The sequence below is a fragment of the Hylobates moloch genome, unplaced genomic scaffold (genome assembly GCF_009828535.3).
Source record: "Hylobates moloch isolate HMO894 unplaced genomic scaffold, HMol_V3 SCAFFOLD_24, whole genome shotgun sequence".
In the NCBI taxonomy this organism is placed as follows: Eukaryota; Metazoa; Chordata; class Mammalia; order Primates; family Hylobatidae; genus Hylobates; species Hylobates moloch.
The window spans coordinates 10934256-10948319 of NW_026652299.1; the positions used below are offsets into that span (position 1 = coordinate 10934256).

At 35.5% G+C, this 14064-nt stretch overlaps 1 protein-coding gene across 2 annotated transcripts in view; it reads left to right on the forward strand.

The window, feature by feature from the left end:
• LRP1B (LDL receptor related protein 1B) overlaps positions 1 to 14064 on the forward strand; it is a 1938417-nt gene that overhangs the window by 1294893 nt on the left and 629460 nt on the right. For both annotated transcript variants that reach the window (XM_058434432.1, XM_032145942.2), the window contains exons 28-29: positions 4655 to 4786; positions 6111 to 6338. In XM_058434432.1, the coding sequence (XP_058290415.1) occupies positions 4655 to 4786; positions 6111 to 6338 (360 nt within the window). The remainder of the gene's footprint in view (positions 1 to 4654; positions 4787 to 6110; positions 6339 to 14064) is intronic.

The window sequence follows — 14064 nt, forward strand, 5'->3', positions numbered from 1 at the left end:
TAGTTTCCGCCAGCATATCACTTACCTAGCTCAGAGAGTCACAAAGTACAACCCTCAGGCTAAATTCAGCCGTCTGTTTTGTAAATAAAGTTTTATTTTCACACAGTCACACCTCTTCATTCACCTATTGTTTTATGGCTGCTTTTGTGTTATAGTAGCAGAGTTGAATAATTACTATGGAGAACATAAAGCCTGCAAAAGTCCAAATATCTACCATCTGGTCTTTAATAGAAAAAGCTTGCCAACCACTGATTTAGCTAGAAAGACCAACACATACTAATACAAAATATATGAACAAATGTCACTAACTAGAAAATAGGACAGCAAGCAATAAATTGTCTAATTGCCTTGTAAAAGCAATAATTATAACCAATATTTCGTGATGAAAGAAATCAGCATTAGCTGGCTTCATTAGAAAATGTTTCATGGCAGAAAGATGAATTGAGCTGGGACATGAAGGAAGGTTAATGTAAAGATACTGATGAAATTCTAGGGGAAGGAAAGTACATCATGTGGAGGTGGAAAAGAATAAACTATAGATATTCAGGGAATAATGAGGAATACATTTTAGTGTGTACACAATGTGTATGTAGAAGGAAAGTGGTAGATGAGGCTTGGAAGATGGATTTGTGGTTTTGAAAGAGAGGTGGGTATATTTGGGACAGTATCACAATGTACCAGATACATAGCCATAGCAGTCATTCAAAGGTGAGGAAATGAATTTGGAAACATGTTGGAAGAGTAGAGGTAAAAAGAATGGGGGAAACATTAACAGTAGGAGATAAAGCCGACACTTTGTGAGGTAGACTGTGGAAGCCATTCAAAAAAAAAATTTTTTTTTTTTCCCAGTAGAGATGGGACCTACCTGTCTTGCCTAGGCTGGTCTCTAACTACTGGGCTCAAGCAATCCTCCCACTTCGGCCTCCCAAAGTGCTGGGATTATTGGTGTGCCTGGCCCCCAATTTTTAAACCAGATATGATCAAGTATGTGTTCTACAAAGATAACTGTGTGTAATGCAGAGATACTAGATATCAAAGATTAGTTAGGAGTTTAGTGCAACAATCCATGCAGGAAATGGAGAAAACCTAAACTGAGCCAGTGACCATAGAATTGAAGAGAATTGAGTACCAGGTTAGTGTACAGAACCTTAAGCACCTTGGGGTAAGAACTCGTCCACTATTACATCTCAGCTTTTTTTCACAGTGTTTTAAACGACTAGGTGCTTCATAATGTTTTATTCAATGCTTAAATAAAAGGTGGGGGTTATTACAGGTATATCTCTAAGGTTTTATATTTCATCAGTTTGAGTTTAGATAATATGAGCTATCGGTGAACCCAGTCTGCCCAGCTGTATTTATATTTCATCTGTTAAGATTTATTATAGCACTCCATTGATCAATGGCTTTCCCATCTTTTGAATACAAATAGATGGAATAGGCTTGGCTTTGGTAGAAGTTTATAGCCTCTGTAATCATACTGGATTTTGCAGTAGTGTCTCTTATAAAATAGCTACTTACTATCTAATTATAATAGATACATATTATAAGGCTTTGTGGGCCATGTGGTGTTTATTGAAGCTGTTCACTTCTACTGTTGCAGTATCATAACAGCCATGGCTAATATGTAAACCAATGCACATGGTTATGTTTCAGTAAAACTTTATTTACAAAAACAGTCAGTGGACCAGATTTGTCTCATGGGTTACTTTCTGCTAATCCCTGCTTTCTATAAAAATGTGAGTATTATGAACAGTATTCTTAAATTTGGTAATTGGAATAGAATAGGTAGCTGTGTTCAAGCACTTGTTTGGAAAGAAACTTTGAAAAAATATTGTTAAATCCTTTAAAGTGAGAAGAGATGAAAATGAAAAGTAAGAATCCTTTGTGGATTTTTCATTCTGTGAAGCACAAAATATTGTGAATTATACATTACAGTGTTATCATTAATAAGATATTGGGCTACAAGTCAATGCATTTTTTCTTTTAGTATGTACATAGAAACTTAATATCTCTGCTTTTAAAAAGTATTTTTTTTTTCATAATTACAGGTTGTTAAGAGTTGGTATGATTCTGGCCTAAAAATAATGATGTTCAAAGTGAAATTCAAGTACCTACCATTAGACTGTTATGGATTATGCCCTTGATTTTCCTGAGAAATAGCATTTCCTATTTCTTTTCCTTCTTCTCTTCCCTTTCACTCCTCTCTTTTTTCTTTTCTCCTTCCTCATTTTCTTCCTTTTTTTTTTTTTTTTTTTTTTTTTTTTAGGTATGGGGGAATTTGAGTTTTCTCTTTCTATCTACCTGAGTAGGTAAACTTGACTTGATATATGACACTTAACACTGCCTCTTATTCACTCCTCCTCCTGTCCTGCAACACCTTTCTGCTTTCCCTTCCCACCTACTTTCTTGCTTCTCTAACTTGCGATTCCTTAGGGACTTCAATCATTATAACAGACAAAATCAAAAGATAACAAAGAACAAAATAGGAACTACTTACTCTGTGTGACAAAAGAAGTGCACTAGAAAGGAATCGCTGGAACAATAGCTTCTACTCTTTTCTAATATCTTCTGTTCTTAATTTTCTTAGGAGAATGAGTTTTTTGTGAGTCTCTTATTCTCCTTTATTTATTTATTTATTTGTTTTTAACAAATAAACATATTTTATATTATATTATATTATATTATATTATATTATATTATTATATATATTATAATATATAAATAAAATAAATTTATATAATATAAATTATTATTATAACAAATAACACTATTACTTTTATCATCTCGATGTAAGGAATGTTAAAAATTGCCAAAAGCTGCATTGAATATTTATCAAATTCAGTTCATTTCTCATATCCTCTACACTTTTATTATCTCTTTGATTTTTATTCTTTGTGTTTTAGAACACCACAGGACTGCTATTTACTTCTGTAAGAGGGAGGAAATACCTTTTCTCTACCCATCTCAGGTTCATGGCTGAGGTCTGTAACAAAAGACAGATTCACCAAAAAAGTACACAAACTTAATACAAGTATTATATGACATAGGAGCCTTCTGAGGAAATAAAGACCTGAAGAAATGGTTAAAATCTGGGTAGTTTTATGATAGGAGGTATGATCTAATGGTAATAAACTGGGGAAACATAGCAAGGCCTGTTTGTTCAGATTCTTTTCTGTGTCCCTGTGTCTTCAGAGATAAGGATATTCCTTTCCTCAGGGCTTAGGAAGGGCACGTCTACAGGAGAGTTTGTGACCTGCTTCAGGGGAGGTCAGAAAATCCTTTCTAGCTTTCATGACCTGTTTCAGGAAAGAGGGTGGAGGGAAGGTCACAGAGACCTTCCTGCTTCTGTCATTTTCTAATGGGCAAAGGTGGCATATTTTGGGCATGTCTCAACCCTATCACTACTTCCAGCAAGGGGACATGGTTGGAAGATACCACTCATGGGTTGAAAGCTAACATTTTCTTGATGGGGCTACAAGAATAACACTTTTTTGCCTTCAATTTAGTAGCCTAGTTCTAATGACTTTTTTTCTACTAGATAGGCTCTGTAAAAATAAGATTAAAGATACTAGATAAATTAAAATCTTATCCAAAAGACATGATGACAGAACAAGAAACATAAAATTCAAAATGTCTCAAGACATTCAATGCCATCACAGAATGACATTGAGCTGCAAAATTTAATATTCTGTTCTCAATTTGAAAAATCATAAGTCATTTATACAAGGGAATTGAGGAAGTACGTACATGTGGAGCAGTCCTCAGCCATGGAATTAGATAATAGAGAAAAAGTAACAAAGAAGTAGATGACTTAATCATGAAGGCAGACAGACGTTTCTTCACGTAGCCCTCTTTTGAAGAAGAGCACGTGTTTGAAGGAAAGGTATATATGTAACAGTAGTTTCCTAGGGAAGCCTTTAAAAGTGGTGTGCCAAGGCAAGAAGGGAAACTTCATGGTTGGTTAAGGAAATAACATCTATTGGAACTTCCAACGTCTGGGTTATAGTCTATCTCAGTTTATTTTATATTAAATTCACTAATTATTCCTGGTTGCTCCTCAAACTGACTCCTTAAAAAGTCTCGACTTCTTTTTTGTTTGTTTGTTTGTTTTTGAGATGGAGTCTCGCTCTGTCACCCAGGTTGGAGTGCGGTGGCGCAATCTTGGCTAACTGCAACCTCTGCCTCCCGGGGTTCAAGTGATTCTCCTGCCTCAGCCTCCTGTGTAGCTGGGACTAGAGGTGTGTGTCACCACGCCCGGCAAATTTTTTGTATTTTTAATAGAGATGGAGTTTCATGGTGTTAGCCAGGATGGTCCCGATCTCCTGACCTCGTGATCTGCCTACCTTGGCCTCCCAAAGTGCGGGGATGACAGGCATGAGCCACTGCACCCGGCCACTACCTCTAAGCAATAGGATGCATGCCATTTGTCTAATAGAGAATTGATGGAGTTTTCTTAGTTATCTTTGAAATAATGTTTTTATTAATGTAATTGCTGTGTATGATTGTCTATTATTGTCATATTAATCACCCTACTAATGGGTTCTATGTAGGAAACTTTACTTTGAATCATTAGGTGAATAACCCCTGTCAACCTCGGAGGTTCCCGAATACATTCTTCCTTCTTCACTGTTCATATTTCACTGTGTAATTACAGCTCCCAATCCTTGTGCAGCTAATGACGGCAAAGGCCCCTGCTCCCACATGTGTCTAATCAATCACAATAGGAGTGCTGCATGTGCGTGCCCCCACTTGATGAAGCTTTCTTCAGACAAGAAGACCTGCTATGGTAAAATTCTTACAGTTCTAATAAAAAATAAAAACAAAATTGAATTCTCTCAAATTATATTAGCATTCAGATTTTACTCATATTAAAGCAGAGGAAGTTTTTTTCTGTTTTCAAAAATATTTTAGGTGATGGTGCTATTTCCAGCCACTATTGATGATTCATCTGCTCTGGGGAAGAGTAACAAATTCTTTAAATATGTGATATGTTGTACTTTGTTATTTATTACCTTATTCCTTTTTTTGCCTGCTACTTTCTTATTTGGTACCTTAGCAGAGTTTATCTCTGCAAAACAGGAAGATTTTTAAGTGAAAGTGCATTATCAGAAAATGGTGATGTAGGTAACCTGCATAACAAAGAGGTGCTTAACAGCTTTAATCTGCTCTTCTAAAGTCACTCTAGCATCATTTGGTAGAGGATTATCAACTTGAAAGGGGAAAAAGTGAAGTAAAATATATAACTTGGAAAGATTTGTAAAACAACTCCACACATTTAAACAATGCATTTGAACTAAAAAAGATAAATTTTGTGAATAAAAATTTTTGCTTTCTATTAATAATTTTATTTATTTGCAAAATATTACTTAATTTTAAGGGCAGAAAAAAAATACTCACCAAAATTTAAAAGTCAGGAATTTAGGTACATGTAGCTTTAATTTACACCATAATAACATATCTCAACACCAATAACCTGAAAGACAACAACAAAAAAAACAGAATATCCGTAACTACTATTTCTATTTGCTCTGATATTTTACAAATGTAGCACAAGGAAGGCACCTATGGAAGTAAAAGTGATATAATGCCTCACAATGTTAGTTACTACAAATTTACAAAAACTTACACTAAAAGCATGCTTTAAGTTATTCGAACCCTAATTTTTATACAAGATTTCTAATAGAGTGTTTAATTTTATCTTATTCAAAGACAGTATAGAAAAAATGTTCTTAGATTCCCTTAAAATCTTGTAATACAATACAATATTGTAGTAATTATGTACAAAGTACAAATACGGTATTTGACACTTGCATTTTATGTAGTTTAGCAACTTTGAAATTCTAAGGTCACTGAGAATTGAGTACTGAGAATGTTTAGGTGTTTCTAGCTAAAGAAAAATGATGATGTAAGGCTTCTGACTCATTTTACATTTGTTTCTATTAAATACCTTAATTTAACATAGATAAATTGTTACTGCATTGTTTCGATCAAATATTGATTATGATTTTCGGGAGTTAAAGTGTATTAAATCAAGTAATATTTTAGAATTTCTAGACTCTTTCAAGCTTGCCAACTTCATAAGAGAAAAACAATTTCTATTTCTTTTTCAGAAATGAAAAAATTTCTTCTTTACGCAAGACGTTCTGAAATCAGAGGAGTGGATATTGACAATCCATATTTTAACTTTATCACGGCATTCACAGTCCCTGATATTGATGATGTTACTGTGATAGACTTCGATGCATCTGAGGAACGTTTATATTGGACAGATATTAAAACACAAACCATTAAACGAGCTTTTATTAATGGAACTGGGTTAGAAACTGTTATTTCAAGAGGTAAAAGATTTGCACGTTACAACTTTAAAATGTTTGTTATTCAATTTGTAATAATCACAAATCTTTTATATTCTTTATTATTCAACTTTATGCTGTTAATTGAAAGTTAGAATTGGTTAGAGATTTAATAATATGCTACATCCTTACTATTGTAGAATGTTATCATTACATGGCACAGAGCAGACTGATAATTAGAAATTTACATTCATGTGAAGAAAAACTTCAGGACAGATCACCTTAAAATTTAGATTTCTCGGCTGGGCATGGTGGCTCACAGCTGTAATCCCAGCACTTTGGGAGGCCGAGGTGGGTGGATCACTTGAGGTTAGGAGTTCGATACTGGCCTGAACCAACATGGTGAAACCCTGTCTCTACTAAAAATACAAAATTAGCCGAACGTGGTGGTGCACGCATGCAACCACCTACTTGGGAGGCTGAGGCAGGAGAATCACTTGAACCTGGGAGGTGGAGGTTGCAGTGAACCAAGATCACGCCATTGCGCTCCAGCATGGGCAAGAAGAGCAAAACTCTATCCCTCCAAAAAAATAAAAAAATAAAAAAAATTTACATGTCTAAATAAACAGACTTAAAGTGTCTTTTATGCTGATGGAGGAATAGTTACATTTGCATAGAGAAAATATAGGATATTAGGAAGGACTGGCTTCCCTCTTTTTTCTTTTTTTTTTTTTGAGACGGAGTCTCACTCTATCACCCAGGCTGCAGTGCAGTGGCACGATCTCAGCTCACTGCAACCTCTACCTCCCAGGTTCAAGCAATTCTCTGCCTCAGCCTCCCAAGTAGCTGGGATTACAGGCACCCGCCACCACACCTGGTTAATTTTTTTTTTTTTTTTTTTTTTTTAGTAGATACAGGGTTTTAGCATCTTGGCCAGTCTAGTCTTGAACTCCTGACCTCGCGATCCACCCGCCTTGGCCTCCCCGAAGTGCTGGGATTACAGGTGTGAGCCACCATGCTTGGCCTCCCTCCCTTACTTAAGCTTATAAACAACTTCTTGCACATATTTTTATAGACCTAGACTAAACATATAAAACAGGAAAACTGTTCCTATTTCCTGACCCAGCAGGTTGAATTATAGGTTCTAAGAGAGTGTTGTTCAACTAACCATTACAAAAATAGGAGTAACTTGTCCCAACATAGAGAACATATATGAAGTGAGACATATATGTACATGTCATGGTTGAGTTCTAAATTTTTAGCATTGAATTATCCTAATATTAGCTTAAAGTTTGGCAAATTGTGATTTCTGGGTCAGTTATTATTTTATTGAATGTGCCTTTATTGAGCACTTAATGTTTGCCATGACCAAATATCCAAAGACAGTTTCTCTTCAACCTAAATTTGGTAGAAGGATGCGGAGGGGAATGGAGAAAAGAGTAATCAGTAATCCATATAGATGCATCAAACACCTATGCTTTCAAGTCTATTGAAAATTTAAAGTCAGACATATTTGAGCAATGGTAAATGTCATAATGAAGGCAATAGGAAGTGCAGATTTTATTCACGATCCTTTTCAATACTAGAAGGCTAGCTTGAGTACCATTAATAGATCCGAGAGTCTTTGACCACTGAAATACAGTTGTATTTAAGCTAGGTCTTTTGTGATCTCAGGTTAGCACTGTTAAAAATATTTATTGAATGGTTTGGCTTTAAGCTCGTTCAAATATTTATTTCGAACTTGCTGAAAAACAAGAATCTTTATAGAAAAGTGAATGCAGAGATTTCCTCTTTGTTCAGAAATTTTTACAAGGGCAGGGGCAAATGTGGTTGGATAAGCATTGTTAGACTGGATTAAAAAGAACAACAATGACTGATGAAATGTCATTAAATTCCTTGAAAGACCAAGTAAAGGACATTAGGTGTCTCCCAAGGTTGACAATCAGTTAGGTGGTCTTTCCTCAAGAAATTCACCAAAGTCTGACAGAAAAATGTTCAAGTACTTTATTATAAATATTTAATATTACCCATAAGGCTCTGTGAATTATAAAGAGCAAAAGATGTTGTATCTTAAAAAAAAACAAACAGACAATTTTCTGTCTTTAATTATGAACTGGTATCTAGTAGTAATTTGGTGAGTTTATCTTTGAGAAAATCATCAAGACTTGACTTCAATTTAGCAGACTCTATTCACAATTATCAACCAAAATTTGAGCAAAAATGTTTTCTCACTAATAATTAACATATATACTCAGTAGGAGCAATAATTACAGATTCAGTCATTTAGAAAAATATTGGAACATTTTCTTTTTTTTTTTTTTTTTTGAGATGGAGTCTCGCTCTGTCCCAGGCTGGAGTGCAGTGGTGCTATCTTGGCTCACTGCAAACTCTGCCTCCAGGGTTCAAGCTATTCTCCTGCCTCAGCCTCCTGAGTAGCTGGGATTATAGGTGCACACCACCATGCCTGGCTAATTTTTATATTTTTAGTAGAGACGGGGTTTCACCATGTTGGCCAGGCTGGTCTCAAACTCCTGACTGCAGGATCCACCCCCCTCTGTCTCCCAAAGTGCTGGGATTACAGGCGTGAGCCACTGTGCCTGGCCTGAACATTTTCTATGTAGTAAGAAACTTAAGGAGAGCCAAGACAGACTGAATGGTATGGAGCACAGAATGAGAGAGATCTATCTGTACAAGCTGAAAGATCTAACGAAATAGACACCAAATTATGTCAACCTTTATAAGACAAGTTTTTAATGTTTATGTAAATTCTGAAAACAATGGGAATTAAGGAAGTGCTTCAGGGAGGGTGTGACTACATGATGAGCTTTGCCTTTGGAAGAGGCCACTTTAGCTACTGTGTTTAGTAGAGAGCTCTATGGGTTGGGAGTAGATGAGCAGTAAACTCTGAGAGACAGATTAGTTGGCCGTTACAGTGGCTCTAGTAAGAGATACCAGCAGCCTGGACTAGGCTGGGGAAAACACAGATGGAGGAACATGGACAAATTATAGAGATATCAAAGAGTAAGAACATAAAGGAACTTAACAATCAATTGGACATAAAGTTTGAGGAATAGGCATTGTCAAGGATGATTCCATTTCTGACTTACCACACCGGCTGAATAATGTTGCCTTTCAATTTTTTCCAGAATGAAACTTTGTTAAAGATGGATATCTCTTTCCATTAGCAGAAAAACTTGAGATAAACTTTTGACAGTTTAGCTTCCGAACTCATCAAAGGATCTCAAATTCCACCAGTAACTGTACTTTATTTTATCCTTTCATCTTTTAGAGATTCCATGAATGACTCTGTGGAAACCTTTCTCTTACTTCTTGCACTGTGGGTCTCTGTATTTTCTCACTTAGCTGTCTTCTCTCTACTGGGCGTTTTCTTGAGTTACTTTATTTTCGTATCTTCCTTAGTCTAAATCTAATGTGGGGTCAGCTTCAAAAATGGGGCCCCAAATAAATTCACTGGGCCTATCATCTCCCATTATTTTCTTCTCAAGTGGGCCATTTTCTTTCTTTTTTTTTCTTTCTTTCTTTTTTTTTTTTCAGAAGTAGTTTTGCTCTTGTTGTCCAGGCTGGAGTGTAGTGGCACGATCTGGGCTCACTGCAAACTCCTCCTCCTGGGTTCAAGTGATTTTCCTTCCTCAGCCTCCTGAGTAGCTGGGATTACAGGCACCCGCCACCACGCCCAGCTAATTTTCTGAGACACACACTAGCTCCTTGGTTCAGGCTTTCATGAGGGGATGTAGAAATAGTTTGCCAGCCTTTTCATTCTACGTGTCCTGAAACACCAAGCTGTTCTTAATGTATACATTGCCCACGTGAGCTATTTGCTGTAAGTAGCTTGGAGCAAATAGTTTCAAAATAATTTTCTTCAGTACAAAACTCCAAGTTGAGAGCTATTTTCTATCATTCCTTTGTAGATAGTATCCCACTATCTTTTGACTTCCCCTATTGCTATTGAGAATCCGCTTGTTTTTCTAATTGTCATTCTTCTTTTGGTGATGTCTCTTTGCTCTCTAGCTACTTATAACATCTTTCCTTTTTCTCCATTATAATATCTATATTTTGCTACCTAGAGTTGTTGTATCTTCCATGGGGTCCTGTCTTTCATCAATCCAGGGGAAAGAAATCCTCAGAAATCCTCTGTTTTCTCTAACTCAGTCTTTGTACTCTATAATTTGTAAACTCTAATTTATGTGTTGGACTCTAATAAATGTGTTGGACTATTCATTCTGCCTTCCAACTCGCTTAATTTCTTTGTTTCTCTGTGTTAACTCTGCTAACTTCTTTCCATTTGTTTTGTAGTTCACTAGTTGAACTGTGCCTAAACTTCTATTTTATACATTCAAAAATTTTTTTTTATATTATATTATTTAATGTCACAAGTTATTTTTGGTTCTCATGCTTCCAAGAGAATCTTTTAAAAGGAATCATTGTACTTATTATTATTCAAAGCATCATTTATTCCATTAAGATATTCCACCTTGTCTTTATCCTACATATTATAATGTATGAATATGAAGATTTTGGAGGATTGGAACTTTTGTTTATTTTTCTTTTAACTGTTCTCTCTCATTTCTTTGTGTGTGTTTTAATTTTTTTTTTGTTCTGTTATGAGGATGAAGCTAATGGGAAGTGTGAGTCTTGGGTTGAATAAATTTTTTCTTTCACAGAAGACTTGAATTTTTTATTGATGGAGAGAAAAGTAGACACTATAAACCAGGAATCAGTTTAATTTTATTTTTCCCATTCTTTGATTTTACAGTTATGGCAAATAGTAGGTTCTCAATGAAGACTCATTTGCTAAAATAATAGCTGACTCAGAAATCACCAGTGGATTTCTTATGGCTAGTAATCTTTACTAGCACAGTGGATTGCTTATATATAAGCTAGTAGTTTCTAGTAGTACAGTAGAGACCTGTTCTTAGGAATTCAGGTGTTTGTGTGTTTGGGTTTTGGTTTTTTTTTTTTTTTTTTTGGCAGAGAAAGGACAGAAAAAAAAAAAAGTTTTGTTTTTATTTTTTAATTGTTCTCCTTTATAAGCAAGTATCTTTTTTTCTCCCACTCATCTTTCACTAGGGTGTGTCTATACCCAGAAGATCATTCTTATTTAGCTCACCCATTCTTTGTAAGTTTAAGGATTGAACCGTCTTACATTGAGCAATTCATACTCCATGAAGGTCTGAATTCTCAGCACAAGTATTTGTCTCTATAATTGCACCCACTTCTATAATCCCATTTTGTCTTCCTTGATAGTTTTAGCTAATGTGTGAGTGTGTGTTAGCTTGTTGAGGTTTTCCTGCCTGTCTTATGATGGTGACAATGCATTTGAAAATTACAATTTTTAATGCATCAGTTTTGTGGCAATAAAGGGCTTTTCAGAATATACTTCATGATTAGTCTTAGTTCAAGAAATGAGAGACCCCAAAACTGGAAAATTAAACTCCTTGAAAAACTTACTCAGAGATCTTGTTCTGATTTACTTAAAAACAAAAGTTAAGACCTAGAATTTATTATTTCAATATTTTATCAAAAAGAGAGAAATATTATTAAATATATAATGATTTTTATTCCCTCCCCCCATATGCTTATGATGAGTTTACCGGAGCACTCTGCAACAACCAGATGTGGGAATTAGTGATTGATAGCCAAAAACAAGAGTGTTCTTTTAGACATACAGATGATAATTAGAAATTTCAATCTGGTGGGAGAAAAATGTTAAGCATAAAAAATTAGAATTAGGCTGGGCGCCTAATTAGGCTCACGCCTGTAGGCCCAGCACTTTGGGAGGCCTAGGTGGGTGGATCACCTGAGGTCCGGACTTTGAGACCAGCGTGATCAACGTGGAGAAACCCCATCTCTACTAAAAATACAAAAAAATTAGCTGGGCGTGGCGGCACATGCCTGTAATCCCAGCTACTCTGGAGGCTGAGGCAGGAGAATTGCTTGAACTCAGGGGGCAGAGGTGGTGGTGAGGCAAGATCTTGACGTTGCACTCCAGCCTGGGCAACAAGAGCGAAACTCCGTCTCAAAAAAAGTTAGAATTAAGATTGCTTGAGTATGTATTTAAATACATACTCTTCAACATAGACATATTTGAGTTTTTTAGCTCAGTTCACATACTCTTAAAATTTTAGATTGTATAGTTCATGAATTCATTAAAAATATTTACGTTGAAGGCAATGTTGTATACAACTGGGGAGAGGGGCCAAAAAGACAAATTAGCAAGGAGCCTGCCCTCAAAACACATGTGTGAAAGTAGTTATATATCAGCAAAGTAATGACTACATTAGGTAAAAAGAGAACGACCAGGTACAGTTCAATTGAGTTAGGCAGATGGAGAAACTCTTTCCAGCTGGGATACACAAGAGACATGATTAGGTTTTTGTGGTTGAAGGGATGATGTTGTTGATCAGCTAGCCTATTATGAATAAAATTCAGGCAAGTGGAGATGGGGGTTGGTTATGAAATCTAAATAGTTTCCCTATAGTGTGGAAAGATCAGGTAATATCTGGAAATCTGAAAACATATTAATGTAGTTAACGTGTAAAGTATTTGGTTAAAAATAGTGAGAAATAAGGCTGGGAAAGTACTGTAGCTATAGTCACACTATATGGAAAAGCAGGCTAAGAAATTTAGACATCACATTCTGGGTGGCTAGAAGCTATTGAATACCTTGGGGCAAGTGAAGGTCATGATTCAAAGCTCTGTAGTCAGAAAAATAACCTGGCAGCAAATAAATCAATTGCTTAGAAGAGGAAATGCTGGATACTATTGTAATATTAAAGCTAGAAAGAGATTTGAGAGAGCATGAACTATAGAATTGACAAAGACTAAATAGATATTTATAGCTTTCATTTGGCTGTGCTTTACAATTTAAGAGTGGAATATATTCTCCAGGCCATATTATTAAGAGTCTATCAGAAATGAATAAAAGGATTTTGAGCAGCAAAGACAAAGCAATGCTTACCCCTCACCCCCAACCACAAAAAAACAAACAAACAAACAAACAAAAAAAAAAAACACAACAACAACAACTGTGGAGAACATTTATTTTAGGGTAAATAGAAACTTATTATGTTTGCCAATACCAAGAAATCCAAGGTAAAATGCAGAAAGGACTAAGTTCTTAGATTGGCAAAATATTCTTCAGCCCTATATTAGGCTGCATAAATACGCATTATCTAATGTATTATAATATTCATAACAATCCTATGTGTTATCTATAGCCCATTTCACAGGTAAGAAAAGAGACTAAAAGACATTTAAGTGACTTGATCAATGACAAAAATAGGCACTCAACCTGAACATCAACCCAAATATTCTTATTACATCAGTACAGCCTCTCAGCAACCAATTAACTCCAGAGAATGAAAGGGAAGAAGGAATAAAGATTCTGGGGGAGGGAAATAAATATGTATAAGATGTGGCAGGTTTAATTTTAAGGAGGTGGTATATTACTTTTGTCTAAAAAAAAAACAAAGATGAAATTGGTTGAGGATAACTAAAAATAAGAAGAAATGTGAAGTTTAAGATTGAGAAACAAGTTTACATTTGAAATTCACCAACTTACCTGTAAATTAATCATGAAAAGTAATTTGCAGAGTGAGAGGGTTCTTGATTTGAAGAGAACCGGAAACACGAGTAGTATCTTCTAAGGCAACTGTGATTATTAGTTACTTAGAAATACTAAAAGGATTTTTTAGCAGCAAGGTAGGCTCAGTTGAGATTCTGGCACGGAATGTAAGCTGGAAGCCTACCA